At 38.6% G+C, this 24008-nt stretch overlaps 1 protein-coding gene across 1 annotated transcript in view; it reads right to left on the reverse strand.

Moving 5' to 3' along the window:
• Positions 1–24008, reverse strand: part of tead1a (TEA domain family member 1a) — a 58638-nt gene that overhangs the window by 19514 nt on the left and 15116 nt on the right. The window contains exons 2-4 of the mRNA XM_041796174.1: positions 12445–12942; positions 1782–1846; positions 206–268 (exon numbers count right to left, since the gene is read on the reverse strand). Coding sequence (XP_041652108.1) covers positions 206–268; positions 1782–1846; positions 12445–12649 — 333 coding nt within the window. The 5' untranslated portion in view covers positions 12650–12942. The remainder of the gene's footprint in view (positions 1–205; positions 269–1781; positions 1847–12444; positions 12943–24008) is intronic.

Here is a 24008-nt window from a genome sequence, read left to right on the forward strand (position 1 = left end):
ATTTTCATTTTCCCCAAAAGCTCAGCCTAGGAAGTTTTTTAAACTGTAGTTGGCGCTTTCTCTGCCTGTTTATTCATTAAAGTTATGAGTGTTGACCCTCACCACACATATTTAATGGGAACAAAAACACACACACAAACACACACAAAACTCTTCATATTCTCTGTCTGAAACATAGTTTTATCTTTATACATTGGTATCTTACCTTAAGTTTGGATTGAAACTCTCTGGATTTTCTTCTGGCTAAAACTTGTATATGACTGGATACCTGTAAGAGAGGAGAGGAGAGGAGAGGAGAGGAGAGGAGAGGAGAGGAGAGGAGAGGAGGGGGGTTGGATTGTAGAAAAGAGAGGAGGAAGGACCAAACAGTTGGTTGCCATGGTTATGAAAGGACGTTTGCCACACTAGAAGGGTATACACACACAAACACACACTACACCCCTGACAACAGTGAATAAACCCATCTATGCACATCTTCTGAAAGAACAAAAAGACACCTGGTAAGGCCTAAAACTAAGTCACAGTAATTACAATTCATACAGGCAAGTGCAAAGTGGCAACTTCATATCTAATCAAAATATTTAAAAAAGGATGATCGTTTGACGTTTAAGTTGAGTTTTCGCATGAATGATCATGACACACTCTTTTAAAATTCAATTTTTTCATCACTGCAAATCTTTACTTAGGAAAATGTGGAAAACAACAACAAAAAAGCTTCTTCTAAGGAGGGCTTATAGTGAACTTACCTGAGGCCAACCCCCTGGTTGCCATTGCAGGCATTAAAATGACCAATAAAGTAATCATCAGACCATATGTGTATGGTTATTTTCTTCTGGACACCACAAAGAGGAATCACTTTCAATTTCAGTCTGTTACAAATCCAACTTTAAACTTTCTTACATGAGCTTTGAAAGCTTGCTTCAGGGGCAAGAATAAGTATCCTGCCAATGAGTTGGACTCCAACCTTAAGTGTTTTCACTGACATCTGGTGGCCCATCCTGTGATGGTCCAGTGATATAACAGTACATGCAGCAGTGTTCCAGCCTAATTATTCATATAGTTGTATCACTCAATTTTATTCAAATACAGTGACCAGCTTTACACAGAGGCCTATAAATTCAAATACAGAGCACTGGAAGATCTGGAGATATGCTATACACCCAAAGAAACTAAACTCAAATAAAGGAGCACAGCCACTTGGTGTTAAAATCAAAGTATAACTCTTTTTTCTTAAATCAGCCCCTGACAGAAATGCCATTTCACTGTCAGATTATAAACTGCTATGCACAACTACACTAAATTGAACTGCAGGGACCTGGTGCATGTATATTTACATCTACAAACAAAATGGATTGAACTGCAATAAAAATCACCAGCAGAGATCTTATTCTAACAAAGATGTAATGGCGAAAAATGATGTGTAACAAGGAAAGTTGCCTTGTTTCAGCTGTTAAAGTATTTGACAAGTATGTGCTGAAATATAAAAGAAACGCTTATCATCAATACTGTTAAGACATCCACAATAATCACGCAATATTACCTTGAAACTATAATAGGCAAGAAGCAACTGTAAAACACATGACTTCTGGTAAAATACGGATTAACCCACTCTGTCAAGAGGATGAGGCACTTTGCTTCTCCTTAATGGAAAAAGCACCAGTAAGAAATGATCCAATGTCTTTGCATTAAGCTGGCAGCACTATAATTGTCATCACATCTTTACAATGTCATTTTTGTGATACACGTTGTAGACAGTATAATTGAATGTAAAGCTCACTTACCTGTTTCCTTGTCCGTGTCTTGCCTGTTCGGAGCTTAATATATCTGGCTATCAGCTCATTTCGACCTACGGAAAAGACAAAGAACACAGAATCAAACACGCTTTCAGTTAGTGTTGGGCAATTAATCAAGCTACAATTTCAATCACAATTTTAGCTTCCCTCGATCATGAAGCCAGATAATCCTGTTACAGTGTAAAATGTGTCCACAGGATTTGTCATGTAGTAAAAGTTTCAGTGTTTGTTGTACTTTGGCCATAAAAGTAAGTCTTTTTTACTTAATTGTTAAAATATATCATTATTTTGATATATATTTGTTTTTTTACTCATCAATGTTCCCTTATTGCCTTTTCAAGACATTAAGAGTGTCTACATTCAAAAAATTCAAAGATAATTATGTTGCACAAGCTGTAAAATCAAGTGATTGTGTTTTATGACTGTGATCTCAAATATCAATAGAAATAATGGTGACTTTGATTTTTGCCATAGTTGAGCAGCCCTATATGTAGTTTTCTTTTCTCAAACACAAACCTGCACATAAACATCTGGCTATACTAGCACTTTCTTTCTTTCTTTCTTTCTTTCTTTCTTTCTTTCTTTCTTTCTTTCTTTCTTTCTTTCTTTCTTTCCTTCCTTCTTTCTTTCTTTCTTTCTTTCTTTCTTTCTTTCTTTCTCAGAGACAAGGAGAACAAGGAGAAATCATATGACAGTAACAAACAACTTAGTGCCTGATTTACTGCTACTGACCCAGCGACCCTGTGACGTGCAGTTTCACACAGTTGTGCTGTAATCACTGTTACCCCTGTTGAGCCCTCTGCACATAGACACACAGAAAATCACACACGCCATGGCAGAATGGCTGAATACACATGACCCAACAATACAGGCATTCATGCAGACCGGCCGTCCCCTGATTAAAGGAACCAGCAGGCCAGCTGTACTCATGCTTATGTGTGTGCACAAATGCGCGCGCATACACACACAAACACACACTCCCACAATGCTGAATAATTCAACCCATTCAATGGAGAGCACAGCAGACTCAGCATGACCTGGCTAGTATAGATTAGTGAGGAAAGGAAAGACAGAAAAGGAGAAAAAAAGCCAAAAAAAAAAAAAAAAACCCAGAAAAAAACACAGTGACCTGTGAAAAGCTGTGACAGAGTAGGTTGTCTTAAACTTTGTGTTCATGTTGACCTTATGTATTGATGTATAAGGTGCCTTCTAAAGTCATACTACGTAACAGTCAGATCTTTTAAAAAATTTGAGGACATCAGAACCTGGCAAAGCAGATGGATTGGCCAGATTCCATGTCTGTGATCAGGTGAATCCATCTTTGAAAGCTTAAGTCTGAAATGTTTGTGCCCTGAGAATGGACCTGACCAATCAGTCATTTGAGGAGAACAGGGCGGTAGCTATGAGTGGGTTTAGGTGTGCTGGAAGCTTCTAATAGTGGCTGTAGACAATTTAACAATTAACTCAGATGTAGCAGTAGTACAATGTCAGTTGTGTCAGAAATTGGCCACATTTCTTAATCTAGAAAAGCAAAGAATCACAATGAAAGCTTTTCATGGCAGAAAAGATGATTTTGCTCAGTGGCAAGTGTTGTTTTAACTGGACCACATTTCTTTATCCAAAACAAAAGGAAATTGTTGCACAGAAAGTCTTAAATGGCAGAGAAGATGTCTTCAGTCTTCTCTAGACCTGCTTTGCCATGAGTTTGCAACAGTAATAGTTGTATTGCAGGCCAGTAGTAATGACAGCTGGCGGGGGAAGCTTTAAGCTTAGATGTTTCATTTTTTTATTAAAAAAAGAGCAAAAGAACCACGACAAACATTTTCTTGGTGGAGAAGATATTCTTGCACGTCTCCCTTCCGACCTCAGCATGAGTTTAATCCAACAACAAACTGTCAGTATGCTATGACAGCATTTTACTGCCAAGCTTATCATAGCTGTAGATACTTACTACCTCCTTACATTTATCCATTCACCTTCCAGGGATTTTTGAAAAGTCTTGCCTTTCCCAAACGTTTTTTTCCCAGATGAATGTGAAATATATCCCATGGATATATGAAACTGAAATCTGGCGTGTGAGGTTAAGGACAGCAGTTGGTTTGAAATTTTTATTAAATCACGTAACTTGACAGTTGTTTTATTTGCTAACAAGCCCTAGCACTGAACAAGCATGTTTAATGCACTGTGGCTTAGTTTGGTTTGTCCCCTGGCCTGTTTTCTGTTCCAACCAAGTGGAAAACCAAAGTCAGGCCAGCTGGCCAACTGATGGTCAAGATCAGCACAAAGCCAAACCTCTACACACTACCCAAATGGCTCACAACAATAGCCCTAACTAACAAGCAGATGGTGTGTGTGCATGTACATTTGAGTCTGTTTGCATGTGTGCATGTGGGTGTGTGTGTGTCTGTGTTCCAGTCCCACTCTCACTGAGATAGGGAGCTTAGATTGATAAAATCTACAGCTCCCCATGCAGGTGTTTTCCTTCTAGCAGTCAAAAGCTGTGACTGACGACGGTACACACGCAATCACACACACACACACACACACTAATGTGTGTATGTATGCATGAGTGCCAACACACACACACAGTCACACACACACTCACGCAGAGTGAGTCCTGGCTGCGGAGGCTGACATCTGACTCCAGAGGGGCCAGCTGGTCTTTCTAGGAGGCTTAACGGTGAATTATCATCCTTCACTAACCCTGCGGCACACATCCCTCACATTGGCCCTCCCTCTTTCTCAAAAACTCTGCGGCACACACGAAAAAAGAAAAAAAAACAGACTTCCTTTCCATCCCTTCCCCCTCCCTCTGTCTATCCATCCATCCTCTGTTCTGGCTGTTCCCCTTCTCCCTTCCTCTGTTCCTCTTGTAGTGAATGGGCTTCCCTTCTGCCCCCTCCCTCTTCCTATCTCTCTCTCTTTCTCTCTCTACTTGCCCAGTGAAACACTTCAAGGCCAAAGTCAGATGGTCATTAACCATGACGAACAGAAGCCCCTTCCCTCCAAACCATTTCCAGGCTGAGACCACTTGCAAGATATTTAGAGAGATGGCACACTTCAAAAACTTAAATTAACTTTTCAGTTCAGCAAACTGGGAAAATTCAAAAAAGACTTGAAACTTAAACAAAGATCCTCTAAAAAAAAAAAAAAAAAAAACGATAAAATTAGAAGGTGATACTGGCTGTCTAAAATCACTCTGCCTTAAGTTTCCATTTATTTAGTTTTAGTAGTATTTTTCCTGGTGTCTCTTTTGCTGTTTCCTTTCCTCGTAATTTTGTATGAATTGTAGAGTGTGCATTTGATGTCAAGTTAAGCTTTTTGTGTTTCCTGTTTTATTTTGTAGTTGTCTTGAGTTTCATGTCTCCTTCCTTTGTATGCTTCTTGACAATCATTACTGTGTTTAGCTCCTGGTGTTTTTGGTTGACCGCTGAGGTCAGCCCTACATATGGCTCCATCTGTGTCTGACTGACTGAGAGAGTGACGCTACATTCAATTTCAGAGTCAAACCATACAGAATTGGATTTGCTAAATAGATCCATATATAAGGAGTTGTGCTATGGGTGAGGTTTAGTTGTACTAAAAGCCCTCTAATGGCTGCATCCACTGCTAGAAATACCTCAGATATAGCTTTAGCAGTGCATCCTTTTTACTAAAACTGGATCACATCTCTGTATGAAATACAGAGTAAAACCAAACCTATAAACTTTATGTTGGAAAAGATGTTTTCATTTTTCTGCCAACCTGCTTTGGCATGAGTGGGGTTACTTGTTGTGTGAAGGCTTGTATACAATAGCTACCTTTGGAGCGATTAGCTCAGAATTAGCTACAGCAGCACTTTTGTCAGAAATGGACAGTTTTACTTTATTAAAGCAAGTGCAGAAAGCAACACTGATGGCTTTCCATGATAGAAAACAATGTTGTCGCTCTTCTTCTGACCTGCCTTGGCAGGAGTATGTGATAGTTAAGGGGGAAAGGGTTAGTTGTTGTGAGTGATTGTATACAAGGCCTGCTAGTGGAGAGATTAGCTGAGACTGAGCTGCAGCAGTGGGTTTGTCTGAACTGGACAACATGTCTTTATTAAAACAAGTGCAGAGAGCAATACTGAAAGCTCTTCATGACAGAAAAGATGTTTTCGCTCTTCTCCCGGTCTGGTTCGGGTTTATGAGTGGATGAGTGGTCCAATTATTACGGTCGGCTTGTCCGATAAATCCAGGGCCTGCTGCCCCGTTAGCGGTTAGCTGGGATGTCGCTGTAGGAATGCCCATTTACTCAGAGCTGGACCACATTTCTTGTTAAAACCAGAGCATAAAGAGCCACACCAAAAGCTTGTCTTGGCAGAGATGATTTTTGCACGTCTCCTGTACTGTCGATCAATTGATCAGTTCAATATCAAGTGAGTTATCAATTTATCCTTTTAAAATCATTTTTGTGTTGTACAGATGGGCCCACTACACAGTGAATTACAGACAGCTCACTATATAGTGAATAGGGAGTAAGGAGCGAGGGTGTATTTTCAGACATAGTTATTTATGGCAAATACAAATGTCACATTAAAATATAAGAAAAAGCTTTAACAAGAGGAACCACAGAAACACAAGTTAAAAGTCATTTTAGTCATTGATATGAAAAGCAAATCAAAGAGTGTAAACAATCTCTTCAAATCTGCAGCTTCTCTGTGGTTTGTTTTACAAACTTGAAAAAACTCTGCCAGTCTTCTTGAAAAATCATTGACTCAGTAGTCCGCAGAGACATTAAGACCTTTAGTTCCCATAACCCCTTCTACCATAAGTTTAAAACCTGGCTGTCTGCTCCAACTAACAAGGTAGAAGTAGGCAGTGTATTGTTATGTACCCTATAAAGACTTCAGACCAAAGCTGAAGCATTAAAACATTCACAGGAAAGTTCAGGTGTTTTTAAGTGGCAGTCCAGAGCTCTTAGCTCATTTATCTGGCCTACATATGATTCAGTAATGACATTCTCTTATTCTACCAACCAGTCAGTCAGCACTTAGCTTTAACACATCTGCTTATGCATTTTTTATCTGACACTCTTCACGCTTAATTTATGTCAGCTATGATAGGTTCTTCAAATCATGCTTTTCATAAACTCACAGTAAATTTTTCCTTGTTTTTCCACAGGCTTCCTCTGAACAGTAACTGAACCCTGCACTGACATATTTTTGTTGACTGATCTCATCACCTCTAAAGTGAGCTGTTGACAATGTAAGCAAGTAAGCAATGTAAGCACTGGCTGCCTGCATGGGACTTTTTAAAAGACTTAATATGATGTGACTTTCTAAAAAAGCTCAACATACTCTTCATATGCCTTACTGTGTTTATAGGTCCTTGTTAATGTTTCTGTTAATCTGTGCTGTCACTGAAAAATGGCTGCTATATGCCTGTCATTGTTTTTACAGAGATGACCACTTTGTAAGGTGGTCTGACATCATTGTAATATCTATATTATATTAAATTATTAATCACACTGTAATCAAATGGGTTGTGCATCTCTACCATGTAAACTAAGATGATTGATGAAGAATGTTACAGCACCTTCATTTACAGAGAAATTCTTACATTCTGACAGCTTTTACAGACCTAAACAGAAATATTTAAATTGACCTACTATGAAGATGTATGGAAGACATCTGTAGTCTGTGTCACAGTACTGTTTATACCTCATCTGATGCCATTCATAGTTTGATGCAGCCTTCACTTATGCATATGTCATGAACATGCCTCTCATTCCCAGCTTAAAAGACATAGAAGAATCAATACCATTCAATTTACTATCCTTGAATGGATCCATATGATGTTTCTGAAGGGGACCATTATGCTGCAGTACTGCTGCACCTTTGGTAAGGGTAATACTCCTATTCACCTTTTCATTCCTACCTCCTTTTATATAAATCCATTTACAATCTCTCTTTGCTGCTCTAACACAAACTGAATTCAAGCGCCTTTACACAAATTCCTTATCCTTTTCTATTCCAGCCAATTTCCTGAGGACAGTGGTGGCTTTTTGGATCCTCATAGGTCCACAACCTTTCAGGTATAACCTCTTTCTCTTCTACAGGAATACTCCCCCACCTCTCATTTTACCATTTACTGCTCAAGGAAACACTAAAAAACCCTCTGGCACATTTAATAACAGATTTTGTATGAAAGGTGAAGAAAATATTGCCCGAATTGAAAGCTATCCCAAGGTTGTGTGCATTCAGCGCTTGAAAACCATTCTTTATTTTTTAAAAACAAAATTAATGAGTAAAACTGTGAAACTTTCCATTCGTGCTTCATGACCCTTTTTTTAAGTTAATGCTTTTATCATGATGCTTAATGTTTTATTATATACCTGTTTCTACCAAATGCTGTTCATCCCTTCTCACCATTTTTTTTCTGCTCTGTCTCAGAAAACAGACACGGTCTAATGAGGTTAAGCAGCAGTGATAAACATGTCAACAAGTTGGACAGTGCGTCAACAGGGAACACAAACATGTCACAGACAACATGAGAACAGACTTAGACTGATTGACTAGTGACTGATCAATAACTCTGAGGAACATTAACAGTTTTAGCATCAGTGCAGCGTTTCAGTGTGTGTGACTCTTAATATTTAGACTTCACTATGTGTGGCCAGAATTATGTGGACACTTTTTTCCTAATGTTGCATTATGTGCTTTTGATGGATGTTTTAATCCCATTAAAGCCCGAGAACACAAATTATAACCAGAAAATTCTAATTTTTTGGAACTGAAATGTTTATTTCCCTTTCTACTGAAATACAAAAAAATCCAAATTTCCATAAAATTCAACATATATATTTTTTTGAATCTCATTTGATACATTAGGTGTTTTTGGTAACTAATAATCCACTTGAGGGCATTTTTATCGTTTTTCAGATTGTATTCAGAAGTTTTTTTGTAATTTATGATCATATTGATTAGATAGAGGTATCATAAAAGTATTTATCAAATATGATACAAGGGGCTTTGTAGCACCCTATAATGTAATAATTTCCTGATAATGTAATAACGTCTGCTAATGTAATAAAAATTTGCACTTAACTCAATCAAAAATGTAATAAAACCCAATAATGTTATAACTTCACCAATAATGTAATAAAATATCCTGACTGATATTGTAATAACATTTTTACTGATAATGCAATACTTTTTTTTCAAACCTGATAATGTAATACTTGACAGATAATGTAATAAATATGTTCATTACAAAACAACTTTCAGTAACACTTTATTTGAAGAGGGTATACATAAGCATAGTCAGCTCTTTAGTTCAGCTTCTATGTGGTCAATGCTGTAACAACTGTTTATTACGATACCACATACTGGTAAACAATTTTATGATGAGTAGCTTACAAAATGAAATAAAACTGCTCATGAACATTAAGAGGGTATTAAGTGAGCTAAAATATGTAGACTAGTAGTATGAATGTCTTTGGATGCATCAGACTAGTTAACAGTGGTTTATTTAACTTACTGTAAACCAAATATAAATTCTAGAGGTTGGACATCTCACCAATAACAATTAATAACATAACCAGTTAGTCCAACAGTTTAAAAAGTAACATATGCAAGGTAGCAGATAGCTTTGCAGAAATGATGTCATGTCAATAAAACAGGATTTGAATGGACATAAGACCTTAAGACAATTACTTTCACCACTAAAAAATGGTATACTTTCATAGAAACAAATACAACTTCAGAAACCCTGTATTAACCCCAAAAAGGAGTTTGAAAAATGACCATGCCTGTTGTCATCAAGTTCTGTCATTTTGATGCTGACATTTTTATTTAACCTTTATTTATACAGGTAAACCTCATAATATACTATGTAGTATGACAGTATGTCACCTGACCACTATGTCCCTTGACATAGAGTAAGATGTCAATTTGACATTGAAAGTGATATAACAAGCATTTATGAGTGTATATATAGGCCTATGTTTATGTCAGGTGTCATGTAATGCGTATGTAGGTGTTATGAACACTTATGTATACCCTGTTCAAATGAAGTGTTACTGAAAGTTGTTTTGTTGGTTTGTGGTTGTTTCATGAGGTAGTGATTTGTTGGAAATCTGTGAAGCGAAGAGGTACATTTAGGGAAGCATTACCTGGGGTCTCCAGTGCTGCTCAGAAGTTTATCTGAGCTGGAATTCTGGTCTCCCAAGGAGGTAAGTCCATCACCCACTCAGAAAACCAGGATGTAGTTGTATGTCCCTGATTATTTGCACATGTGCATATGGCTGGATGGTATTCATGGTCTGCAATTTAACCCAATAGTCATTCTATTGTTTCAAATCCAGTGTATATAACATTCTTAGATTCTTAAAACACAAAATTTAGAGCTCTGGACTGAAAATGAACATATTTATTACATTATCTGTCAAGTATTACATTATCAGGTTTGAAAAAAAAAGGTATTATCAGTAAAAATGTTATTACAATATCAGTGGATATTTTATTACATTATTGGTGAAGTTATTACATTATTAGGTTTTATTACATTTTTGATTGAGTTAAGGGCAAATTTTATTACATTATCAGGCATTATTACATTATCAGGAAATTATTATATTATAGGGTGCTACAGGCTTCAAGGGGTTAAGGTTTGGCCTCCTCTATTGGAGTTAATTATTATCTCAATGGTACAGAACAAGAGGCTTCAAATTATGTATACCTTTATTATGGATCTTTGTTTTCTTTTATAAAAAATAAACTCCCTGTAAATAAACTGCATGTACTGTGTCCACTAGCGCATGAAGCTGGAAAAAAATCCTACATTCAACACACGCTATGACCACGTATAGTTACTTACTTTGCTAAGCAGTTAATTTATTTAGTTTTTGAAACAGCAGCCCGTGGATGCTGATGGAAATATAAAGGATAATACCATTACAAGTAACAGAAATGTTGTAAAGTCCAGTCAAACTTTATTTTGAAAGCACATTTCATACACAGGGCAGCACAATGTGCTTCACATTCAATCAATCCATCTGTCTTTGTATAGTCCTGATTCATGTAAGTAAAAAGAGCAGGTCTTAAAAAAGGGATGAGAGTACTTTCATTTGTCAGAGATGCAAAGGTGCACACCTTTAATATATTGTGAGTTATAAAAGCAAAAACAGCTTGCTCAATAGGACTAAGATGTTACTTAGTTGGTTTGATAATGCTTCTGTCAGGATTTTGTTTATAAGCAGAACTCTTCTCCTTTACAAGTAATTTCACTGATTTTTAATGAACTGGCGCACTTCAAGCTGGCCAGATGCTCAATCAGAGGCTTCAAATCTTTTCTTGTTCACTAACCTCTGGTTGAATATTGTTCCTTTGAATCCAAGACTTTATTATACATACCAAAAATATAATAACTAGGATCAAATTCTAAACCCAGAGGTCTAAATCTCAAGTAGCAATATAAAGAACTCACTAGCGTGCTCTCTGCATATGGATAGCGAGAGAGAAAGAGACAGAGAGAGAGCAAGAAAGTGAAAGAGAAGGAGGGAGGCGCAGCTGGTGGCAGCCAGAGGACCATCTGTTCATCACTCTATTAGCACACACATGCACACAAACACAGATACTCTCTGTGTCAAGCTCATTGTTGATGCTCACACGTACACGATTCACCTTATAGCACAAATCTTCTCCCTCCCTTTAACAGCTCAATGTTCTTTCCTGTGTCTCTGACACTTGTAGTCCTATGAGACGGCCCTCACATACAGCCAACTACCCAGTAATTCTCACAGGCTGACACACTGCGCCGCACCTCAACAGCTCAGTCATTCACCGCACAGAGCAGAAATTACTCTCCACCACAACACAGTGTGGAGTAGTGTTTAACAATGAAATTGATACAGTCTCATTGAATAGGTTTCATCAAAATATTTAAACAAACAAGTACTGTGCTATGCAGTTATTTGTCACTCCCAATCTTCAGACCTTGTGTGTGTTTCAAAAACAACTTTGTAGCAAAGAACCATTGCCATTACATCTATGTATATTTATTCATTTACTCATTCATAATATCAGTGTTTTATCACAGTGCTTTACAGTGTTGTAGAAACATGACGGGCATGTGGGAGTACTGTTCTCACTGGCTCTGCCCATCCCATCTCATGCCTGTAGCACCCTAGTGCCCACACTAGGCTTTGGCCTGGAAGTCATACAGTGTATTGCTGTCTGCCTTTATATATGACTGGAAGTTAAAGTGTAGACTGTGTACAAAGAGCTGTTGAGTTTATGTTTTGACAGTACGATATGACAAGTTACCCCCATGTGAATTTGTCAGCATGGTCAACAGAAAGAAGGTCCATGGTAAGAAGCTGAAAGGGACATCTCCATCACACTCCTGTCTATTAATTGATTCTCCCAATGTGCATGTGCATACAATAGCTCAACTTTACTGTGGAAATGTACCTTCTGTTCATCTGTGTATTTATAAAAGCAACCAGGGATACACATTGTAAACTTAGTCACATGGTATTACCCTTAGTGTTTCTGCAGTGTTGGTTGAACAAAACTAGCAACCTAAAAATGTTATTTTGGCTTATTCATTTTTTTAAGTAACAGACAAGCTTCCTTTTTTCTCAAAACAGTTATTCCATGACCAAACACCTTTCCATCTCTGTTACTCACCATACATCTTTCCTTCATCTGACAAGATAATCTTCCTCCTTCCACATGGTGGGTAGATAGCCAAGGCTTCCTGAAAACTCTGCTCGATGTCGGGGCTCCAGACTCCCTCGGGGTCCCCGTCCATGGTCTTATCCCCTCCTGAGTCACTCAGTCTGTCCATATCTTCCCCTGCACTCTCACTGCCACTCCAGCTACTGCGATCCATACCAGCAGCTAATGATATCCAGCTAATGTGTACTAAACCCTAAAGCTAATGTCTTAGCTACCTAGGTAATGTGATAAAAGATTAATTATAAACTCTACCTAACACTTAAACTAATGACATTTATTAATTCCCAATGGTTCAGTCAGTTGTGGCTAATTACCACATTAAATGCTAATCCTAGCTGTTTCTCTAAGACAGGAAACTAAAAATGCTAACTACTAAAATCAAAAGGATGGTGGCTGGTAGGCTGAAGCCAAGGCAGTGTAAAATCCAGCGTCACAACAACAAGGGCCCTAAAAGGACAAACGAACAAAAAAAGACAAAAAGTAGTTATGAATTTGATGTTGCTGTGCAAACAATCCCCATATTAGTAGTTTGATGATTTTCTAGATCAGTGATTCCAAGAGTGGCCCTCTGGTGGGCCCCAAAGGTACTGCAGGTGAAAGTTCATTTAAAATTAGTATAAACCATAGAGTCAAATTAAAAAATAAACTCACCTTTTTGTCATTATTTTGTCTGATGTATTGAACTGGTATCTCATGGTCTAAACTGGCTACACTTTAATAAAAATTGTACTAAGCCACTTTCATCACCATTTTAAGAATTTATCAGTGTCTTAGAGTCATTATTTTTACTAGAAAAAAAAGTCTTCTTAGTTTGGGATAAATATTGCAAAAGAAGATTTAATTGATTTTTCAAATACCTGATCAAACAACATTAATGACAGTGGCTCATTCATTGTACTTTTCTGAACCCACAAACACTTTCTAAGTTTTGTTAATGTCTCTAAAAGCCAACTACTGCCATTGAAAATCTGTGTTTATGAAATAAAATCTTGGTGGTAAATACTTAGTTTCATGCTGAGGGTTTCTGGTAAGCTACTGACGATGATGTGGCATTTAAAGGCTAAATTCAAACATGTATCTTGAAACATTACACAACCACAAAAAAATTTCACTTTGTGAAAATGTTACCATGATTTCACTGCCCTATTTTGTTTCAGAAGTTGAACAAAGCAGGTGAACAACAATGTACAACAAAAACATTTTGATTTTCAAACTAGTAGCAAGTATGTATTTCATTTTTTTTAGTTCTGTGGTGAATAGAGCGGATCACCCCCATGCTTCTTTTTGTTTCAGAGAACAAAGACATAATGAATATGGGATGTTTTCCTGTGATTGGCATTGATATTAAGACGTAACGTTTCCTCAAAGAAAAATAAGAACATCTTTTAAGTTCTGAGCAACAATTTGTAGGCTTAATATCCCAGCTGCTGTGGGAAAATTGTTGCTGCTTTTCATGTGAGAAAAAGAAGCTTAAAATCAAAGGCAGGCAGACAGACGGAGGCCACTACTACACACTGCTACTCGAAGATTTAGAAGAAAAAGGAAACTGATGCTGTTTGCCAGCTGCCTACAATTCCTCTAAAATCCCCCACGGTAAACAGCAGTGTTGGCACGGTACACACCACTCTCATACACCAACATATGCCCCACCCCCACACACACACACACACAGTTACAGTGCCAGCTCCTTGGGCAAACACATGTCATTTTGTCTGGTCTTCTACTGTTCACACTTCCCATGCTCTGTCCCTTGCCACAGCATGAAAAAGCCTGTGGTGTGAAGTGTGTTCATACTTTGTGTGTGTGTCTAATTTTAACACAATTGCACTTGACAGTGAGCACACATATGCAACTGAACCATGTAAAGCAGCAGGCAACATTTTGGACACATAAGCCCGCCCGCACACTTGAGCCCGGCTCAACGGTTTTTAACACCTGGGGGAAAACACTGCAAGGCTGCAAGAAAACATCCGTTGGCTTAGACTCCCAGCCATGTGTAATGAAGGGTTTTACAAGAGTTTGTCCTCTGTTTTTCTCTTCATGCATGTTATATTCATTTCCGTTTTCATTCCAACTTTCCCACTCTGTCATATTCATGTAGCCTTCATTAATGCAAGAATCCATTCATTCATTGGGCTGTATGGTTGATCACCAGGAGCATGGTTTCTGGTCATGTTAAAAATATGGCGAGAGGTTTTATTGGGGAATTAAAGTAATGACATACTTTGAAATGTACAGAACTGTCACAGTATGATCCTATTTTCTGCATTTTTTCAGTTGTCCTAAAAAAATGAGTATGTCACCAAAATATGCCTATATGCATGCCTTTCATTTGGCTTTGGTAGTTATAAAAAGGCAATAGCATGACTCAGTAGTATAGCATTTTAAACAGCCTTTTTGCAGCCTAGGCTTTGACTTTGATGGCGCTAGTTCATCACATTAAATCTGCACTGATAGAGACAATGGTCATAATGTCACTAAAGCTATGAACCTTGAGGGTTATGTGCTATGGAAAGTTTCGCCTTCACTTTATAAAGCTTTTAAGGATAATTGCTTCCCCTCTTTGTTTCTTTGTTTTCAGACAATATGCTTAGTTCTCTTCAGCCTTCTTTCAAGGCTTGTATCAGTTTGTGACATAAACCTTTGAACATATAACAGTAATGTTTTTGCTTAAAGAAGCTGATAGCCCATTTTTTTCAGGTAATTTGGGTTCTGAAAACCATTTCACCTAAGAAAAGAACATTCAACTGAGATTCAAGCATAATAATTTTGTCCCTGTCCTACTCCCTTAATCATTACACAGTTTAACAAAGCAGGCATGTACTAAAGAATAAAACACACATCGATATAGCTCAGATGGTAGGGCAAAAGCCTAAATATACGCAGGATCAAATTCTGATCCCAGCGCTGTTTGGTGCATGTCTTCTCCCACTCTATCTCCCCGTATTTCCTGTCTCTCTACAGTTAACCCATCAAATAAAGGCAAGAAACCCCCCAAAAAATAATAAACAAAAAGACCTTTATGTCTTCAAGAATGGGGGCCACCACTTTGTTGCAGTGCCATGACCAACCAAACCCTTGTTAGAAGGTCTTGCATGTTTTAGTTGGAATCACAGGTTTTTTTTTAGATAAATTGAAGAGGAGAGAGCACTTGTGAATGGGCCGCATTCTGAATGATTCACACTGGCAATTAAGTTAAACATGGCTGACTGGTAACTTACTCTTAATAGCTTTCACTGCTTGTTTCTGTATAATCCTGTGTATAAACCCACAAAACTTACAAACAAGCAATTTGCACAGGAACTGAAACTTTCCTAAAAATCTGTTGACATAATCCTGTAATGATGGTCATAATGACTCAAAGCACAGTCGAATCTGGCGGAAATACAGTGCCAGTATAAAAAAAAGCTAAGTGGAAAAAATACCTGCCTAAAAAGGTCAAAACCCAAGGTCCTTAGAGGTCAGAGAAACTGCAGAGAAAGGCGGGAATCTGTAATGTCTAAATGTAATCTAAAGCAGTCTTATTTTACGGTTTTTCCCACAAAGATAATACTTAGGTGGGTTACCCTGGTTTTTACAGCCATCCAAGCATATTTGAAAGTGTTTCTTAAAAATCTGTATATGTTCACCATTTGCGTATGCGAGAGACATCCACAAGCACGTCACCCCTTCAACGACTGAGGTGCAATGCCTGCCTTATGTCAAGCTTTGTATGCTGTTGTTTTAACATTTTTCTGCAGCCTCTTCCTGCCAACATTTTCCTGTACTCCTGCACTGAAAGATGATGGTTGTGGTGTGCTGCCCTATCAACAAGAAGCCTTCACATACACAGCTCACTTGCTATGACTACAGAACATCAAGTAAAACATTTTAAGGTAAGTGATGTTATTTAAGCATCTTTATACAACAAACTACAGATCAAAAGTGTCAAAAGAGCAGAAATGATAGAAAACTGATGTAAAAAAAAAAGGCAGGGGGAATGACTACGCCATTTGTCCAGAATTCTGACTTTTTACGTCAGTATATATAAAGATATAATATAGATTAAAGTGACTGCTTTAATTTTGACTCTTATTGCCAATCAGGCAAATTGTTGTATTGAAGGGAATGACTGTTTTTATATCATTCACATTTTGATTAAAAAAAACATACAAAATTAACATGGCTACTGCAAAAATGGTGTTAAACAGGTATTTTGACATATTTTAGGTTAAATAAATATTGTACCTTCTGAAAGACATTTTATTTAATCTAAATGTTGATTAATTGTTCAGCCTTAATTCTAACTTAAATTTCAGAATGCTGACTTTTTCCCTTAAAATTGAAAAAAAAAATGCATCTCAAATCTTTTTTCTTCCCTTGGCCCTCATCCTCTTCCGTACTGTAGCAGTTACTTCAGCCATTATCTAAAAGAGATTTACATTATTCTGCTCAAGTTTAAGTGATGCCATCTCACATTAAATCATGACTCAAGTGGACATGTTTGAATAAATGAGGCACATACGACCGTTTGTAATTTGTAGCTGCTTATGATAATGAGGACTGGTGATGAGTAGTGGCAAAAAGAAAACAGGCGTCTGGGTTTGTAGAAGAACCAAAGCGAGGCTCAAGAGATGAGAGCGAGAGGGGCCCAGCAGCAGATGGATGCTGGAGAGAGCCATTAGTCACAGAACAAAACTGGTCAACTCCTCTGCACTGACGATACCCCTCCCTTCTGTGTATCTCTCTGTCACCAGGCAGGCCTGGGCCACTCCAGCCAGGACAGCAGGCTTCATGGTGTCAGTGCCAGCCCTCAGGAGAGCACACACAGGGCATCCAGCCACAGTCCTGCAGCTGCCTTGGACACTCTTTCTCTCCCAGTGTTGCCTTTCTTCTTCTTCCACTTGGTTCTTTACGGCTTCCTCTAATACCAGCTACATGTATATAATCATGTGAGTAGCTCCAAGCATAGCTACTGTTAAAAGCAGACCACTGAGGTTGTAATAGAACGTTATACAGCTGATGTCAAAGTGTCGACATCTGTGACTTGTTGTACTGGTGTGGTGGTGAGTCGGTAGGGGGTCCTGTTGGTATACAAGTTGATTGTGTTATCACAGGCTAGTCAGCTTCTTTCACTCTTTTTTTCTCTTGGACCACTCAGCTGCATCTGTTTTAACTGCTTCCAACTGTGCATGCACACATACACATCACCACACACATACACACTGGTTTTATACAAGAGGATTTTCTCATAATCCTCAAAGCAAACATTGTTCCACTTCACAATTTTTGCCATGTTTTAATGGTGCCCTACAGCACAAATCAAATTAAACACTTGAGGTGATCTTTCAAGTTTTCTGATTATATAAGATTTTCTAAATCATGGACCGTGAAGCACTAGACTCATTTTTTACTTGTCTGCCACTAAAACCATCTTTACCAGAACAGATTCAGTCGTTTGCTTGTCTTGCGACTTTCACAGCCTCCACAGTGGACACATCATTTGCTAAGGAAGCTTATTCAAGTACATCTCATGTTATTCTAAAAGTTTGAATGTATTTGAATGAATGATTCGCTGATGTACTGCCGTCCCTGAGTGCCAGACTTGTCACTATGGGAAAAAAGTCGAATGTACATTAAATGCCTACTCCTCTCCTTTTTCCTTTGCTTTTATGCGAAGTATTATTGTCAATTAAACATTTCAGAATTGAGTCAACAGACCACCAGCTGAACCAGTGAAATTACAACCATCAATTTTACAACCAAGGAATTAAGGACTGAAACTTGAAAGTTCTAGTTATCTAAAATGTATAATGTAAGCCTGTTATAAGTTGAGCTAGTCAGGGCAAAAAGGATGTATTCAGACTGAATCATTTTGAATTGTGCAGAAATAAAGGAGCAAATTTTAAATTTTCTAGATCTTTATTCAAACACATTATGAGTTTTCACTTTTGTAGCATTTTTAAAAAGTCATCTTTGATCATAATGCTAGTTGTTTTTTTCTATTTCTCTGTAATATAGTGCTTAAAACATTATTTTTCAGCCCTAGAACTCAAAAAATCCTCTAAGGGCCCAAAAACTAATCACATAGCTAGTTTGCTAAATGTGAAGAGGTGCTGATTTCTGGCATAGACTAATGACTACTGATAGCAAGTCTTTTGTGTCCTATGGAGAAATAAGCAAACCTCACTGAAGACTGCAGTTTTGTGTTTGTACCATGGGCAACACGATAATGCATTAATGCAGAGTGGTCATACGCAAATTGCTGTCTGCCAAGTGTATTTGTATTTACCAGTATAGTGCGTAGTGGCAGTATTTGTGGACAAAAACTCCCACAACTAAAATCCTTCAAGACATGTAGGTCAACAAGATTATCTAAATAACAAAAGTGAAAACAGCAAGGGTTATTTTTATTTAAATTTCAACAATAAAGGTTGAAAATATTGTGTAGGTTTTGTGGCCTTTTAACATCAGCAAAGATGCCGTCTAATCCTCTGAGTTGTTGGCAACTGTGGTTCAGAAACTATAAATGGTAAAAGGATTTGGGCGTTGTAAAGTGCTTCTCTAGTCATCTACATACTCAAAGTGGTCATCAGTATTAACATTCCCATTCATGCACATCTACACATTCACATGTCATTTGCATGTATGCCTGAGGACACATCAACATGTGCCTACAGGAGCGGGGGATTGGACCCTCAACCCTCTGACTGAGAGACAACCAACTCTACCTGAGTCGCAGTCACCTTACGATAAAATTGGTAAAATAATCCAAACATATTTAGTCATCATTACTGGGTCATTATCAGGGGCGAATTTGGTCCATAGCTGTACAGGGCACCCTTTTTCAGATTTTTGGCCTGGAGCTGTTATTCTTGGAATGACCACGCTTTGCCTGCTTTGCTGAATCCCTTCTTAGACTGGTATCACATCTATCCAATCTAAACGCCATGGCAACCAGAAAAAGTGGTCCTATTAATTTCCAGATAGTCATCTATCAGGTTATCAATTAAACTCATAATGGACCTTGGAATGGGCAAGATACTAGGAATGCATGATATTGGATTTATGCCGATGTCCGATATGTTCATATTAACAAAAATCATTTTAGCCAATGCTGATCTCAATACTGATATTTGAATGTAATTCAGACCTCAAATGTCAGTCCTTAAAACACACTTTTGAGTGTAAATAAATAATGCAGATCTGTTGGTCTGGCCTAAAACTCCACTAAGTTCTGTCTTTGTATGCTCAATATAAACCACAGATTTTTTTTTTGAGATTTAGATTTTTAGAGCCAGAACTTGGGCTGTAAATATTGGCAGAAATTTTTATGTTTGCCAATAATAATATTTCACTTTTTGGCTGACTGCTGAGGGCAGCGCTACATATTGCAATGTCTGTGTCTGAGTATGTCTGTCTGTCTGTCCGTTGGTCGGTAAGTAACTGAGTGAGTGATGCTTTTGTACAAGTATGAGCCATTTACTACAGAGTTGCGTTTGCTTGAACTGAATGCTGTCACTAATGGCCGCCTCCACTAACCAGGCTCGAGTTAACATCATTTATGTATGGCTCATCCATAGAGAGCTGCTCTATGGGCGGGGTTTACTCATGCTGAAAGCCCTGTAATGGCTGCCTCCACTGCTCTAAATACTCACATATAGCTTCAGCCTCTGTTTCACCAGAACTGGGCCACATTTATGTATGACAAAGAATAAAACAACCCTATAAGCTTTTCATGTTGGGAAAGATGTTTTAACTCCTCTGCTGAGCTGCTTTGGCATGACAATGTGACAGTTACAGGGGATGGGTTAGTTGTTATATACAGCTAATGAATTGTTGTGTCCCAGCTAACGGCTAGCAGGCTTTCCATTAGTGGGTACTGAGCCACAGCGGAGCCTCTGTCTGAACCACACAACGTGTCTGAATCCAAACAAGCGCAGAGAGCAACACTGAAAGCTTTCTGTGACAGAAAAAAATGTTCTCTCTCCACTCCCAGTCTGATTCGGCATAGCTTTCTATGACCTCGACCGCTGTGGGAGCACACGCTGATGAAGAGTTAGCATGTAGTTATCACAAAGGCTTAATAGGGAGCCCGCCCCACACAATCTCATCTAATAAAGAATCCAAGACATATCAGAGCGATCACAAGGGCTGATTTCGAAGATAACACCCACATCCAGCTAACTAAACCATACTGGGGAGTTATGGCTATGTAGCGGAGAATGATAAGGAAATGTTCAGTAATGTAATAGGCGAAGCTAGCAGACTGCCGCTGCTAGGCTAATGTAGCCTCACTTTAAAGCATTCAAACTCCGCAAGTGTCCCCAAAAACAGCGATCAGAGGGCATAATCAGATGATCCTTTGCTGTCAGAGCATAACACAGCAGTGTGGGGCTGATAAGTAATGAGTTCGGAGAGAAAAGTACCAACTGACGCCGCAGGCTATGAATAGCGTGGTTATTCACGTGTACAAACACGGAGTCTGCAGCGTCAGAGAGCAGTGTTTAAAGGCAGCGTACTTGACAGCATAAAGCAGAGGTGGTATGAGGAGAAAACACATCCACTGTGGTCAGAAAAAGTTAGGGTGGTCATTAAAGGGAAACAGTAGCTATGCCCCGAGGAAAACACAGGAGATCCATGGGCAGGTAATAACGGTCTCCACAGGTGTCATGGCCTCAGCTATTTTGACATAAAACGTAATTGAAAAAAACCCAAAAACATTTCAGATCCCGGTGTTGCGCCGTAATCAGGTGTACAAAATCACAACCCATACTGGTCCAGCTAATAATGGCCGCTAACCGGGCACCGATCAGAGGAGGCGCCGTGGAGAAATGGAGTATTGAAAAGTTGAAGACTGGGACAGCTGCCCAGCAGGAGGAGGTGATGTCACTGGTCTCACCGATGCCCTCTGGGTGCGTAAACTACTAACAATCATGACAAAATCACTCTGCCAGAACACAAATTTCAGTCAGGCATTTCAAAAGCATCCCAGATAGTTGCGGTCACCCACATACTAGGATATTACCTAGTCCTGTTAAGCTATTATCTGCTGATAGCAATATCATGCCAACAACACTGTGCATCCCTAATCATCCTTATCAGCAGGAGATGTACATGTCATGATAGTATTAACCACTGGAATCCATTCGATAAAAAGTTGTTTATGTTAACTCTCAAAAGCTGGTGAGTGCATTCAGGATTATCATGGCAGCACTCCAAAATCTACAGTTTTGATTATTCCATAACCATTCAGCCAGTATCTGTTTATGTTTTTTTAGATTGGTTGTGCCTTATAAAGGCTACAGACAAAAGACTATCCTTCAGCGAGGTCAGGAAAGCTGAACTAGACAATGGAGGTTACATAAGGACACATCTTCTTGACCAACTCTGATTGTAGCTTGAGTTATTCATCCTAAATGCAATCTAGGGGCACTCATGTCTGATTATAGAGCTATCGACTTATGATCAAAACAGATAAGATACTATCTGCTGAGATGTTTAAATATAATATGTTTAAAGAGGACATTATTTCTCACAAGGCTACTCAGCCATAAATCATGTGACAATTTTCCCTACAGTATTGTGCTTCAACTGCATTTAAAAGGGCACTCACACTACGCAATCCATACTGTGCCCATGCATGTTTTACCTCCAAAGTCCAGTTTGTGTTGAAGTGTGAGTGCTTGGTACCCCACTTAAGCATGAAACACTTCCTTGGCCCTGGCACATGGTAGAGGGGAGACCGCATAGGTGTGCAACGTAAACGTGGTGTATAATTTATATGGCCACTCCTTCCTACAGTCATTTCAAACAATGGCAGCATGTTTATGGAATGAGATTTGTGTCAAAAAGATTCAAACAAAACTTTTCCAGTGTCAAACAAAAATTAGCATTTGTGAACAAAAAAGTGTGATCCACACAAAAAAATGTTCACATCAAGAGAACAAATTTGAAATAGCAACCAAATTATTAGTCTTTGAATTTTGAACATCTATCTTTTTGTTTACAGTTCCTGTTTTTCTCTCTCAGTGGTCAGACTTTTGCTCTCGCTCCTCAGTTTTGGGTTTGTGCTGCCTGATCCTTTGTTTGCGTTTCTTGAGTTTTTCTCTCAGTTCTGAGACAAATGTCACGTGTGGGCGGGGTTTTCTGGTCACTCTCAGTCTTGTTGTTCAGCTCACGTCTGGGAAGTTGAAATGAAACAAGCTGATTACCGTTGTTGCATAATTTTGACTGAATCATTGATGCTTTATTAAATCTAACTATTGATTAAACAGGTTAATTTGTCAGTGCAGTAGTAGATGTTACAGTGTTACAATGTTACAATGTCATTTAGCAGACGCTTTTCTCCAAAGCGACGTACATTTGAGAGCAAGAACAACACAAGCAATGATCTAGACAAGAAGAAACAACATCAGTAAGTGCCATCAAGTGCTTCAGGTCCAATTGGACGCAAGTGCTGCCGTGTAGAGTTTAAGGCAGAGTACCTAAAATATACGTTGTTTATGTAGTTTTTTTTTGTTTGTTTGTTTGTTTTTTTTTGTTTTGTTTTTGTTTTTGTTTTTTTTTGTTATTAGACAGCAACAATGAATCAAGGAAAATGTGGGATCACTAATCGCCATACATTAGACTTCACAACAACTATTTACCAAGTACCAAGTGCTGGATCATTCCCAAAGAGCTGGGCAAAGAAATCCCAGAAGTAGAGCAGGACAGTGCGAGCTAACTATAGTTGGGAAACTCATTCAACCACTGGGGACAGCAGTGGAGAATAGTCTGGCTGAGACTCAATCTACTACTGGGGACAACAGTAGAGAATTGCCTAGCTAAGTGCAAAGTGTTCTCTGAAGAGCTGGGTCTTTAGCCTTCTCTTGAAAGTAGACAGGGAGTCTGTAGATCGAATGGAGTTGGGTAATTCATTCCACCATTTAGGGACAACAGAGGAGAAGAGTCGAGCTGGTGACTTAGGAGCATGATGTGCTGGAAGTACCAGGCGCCTTTCGCTGGCTGAGCGTAGTGGGCGAGAAGGGGTGTAGACCTGGATGAGGGACTCCAGGTAAACAGGAGCAGTTTTAGTTACTGCTTTGTAAGCAATGATTAGAGTTTTGAATTTAATGCGAGCTGCAACTGGAAGCCAGTGTAGAGAGATTAAAAGAGGCGTGACATGAGCTCTCTTGGGTTGGTTGAAGACCAGATGTGCTGCTGCGTTCTGGATCAACTGCAGAGGTATAACTGTGCATGCATGTTGTATTGTTTCGTACACATACATGTTTTACTGATTTTTCCAGCCACTTCAGGTGTCGCCTTCATGGTTATGGAATAATCAAAATTGTAGATTTTTGGAGTGCTGCCATGATAATCCTGAATGCATCTTAGAGGTTGTGTTTCAGCTGGGCCTGGGTCATTAGAATTACTCTATGACACACATACCAGCTTTGAGAAAGTTGTATTGAAATTGGCAGTGTTAACATAAACAACTTCTTATTGAATGGATTCCAGGGGTTAATATTATCATGATATGTACATCTCCTGCT

Source organism: Cheilinus undulatus, linkage group 9 (assembly GCF_018320785.1).
Source record: "Cheilinus undulatus linkage group 9, ASM1832078v1, whole genome shotgun sequence".
Lineage (NCBI taxonomy): Eukaryota > Metazoa > Chordata > Actinopteri > Labriformes > Labridae > Cheilinus > Cheilinus undulatus.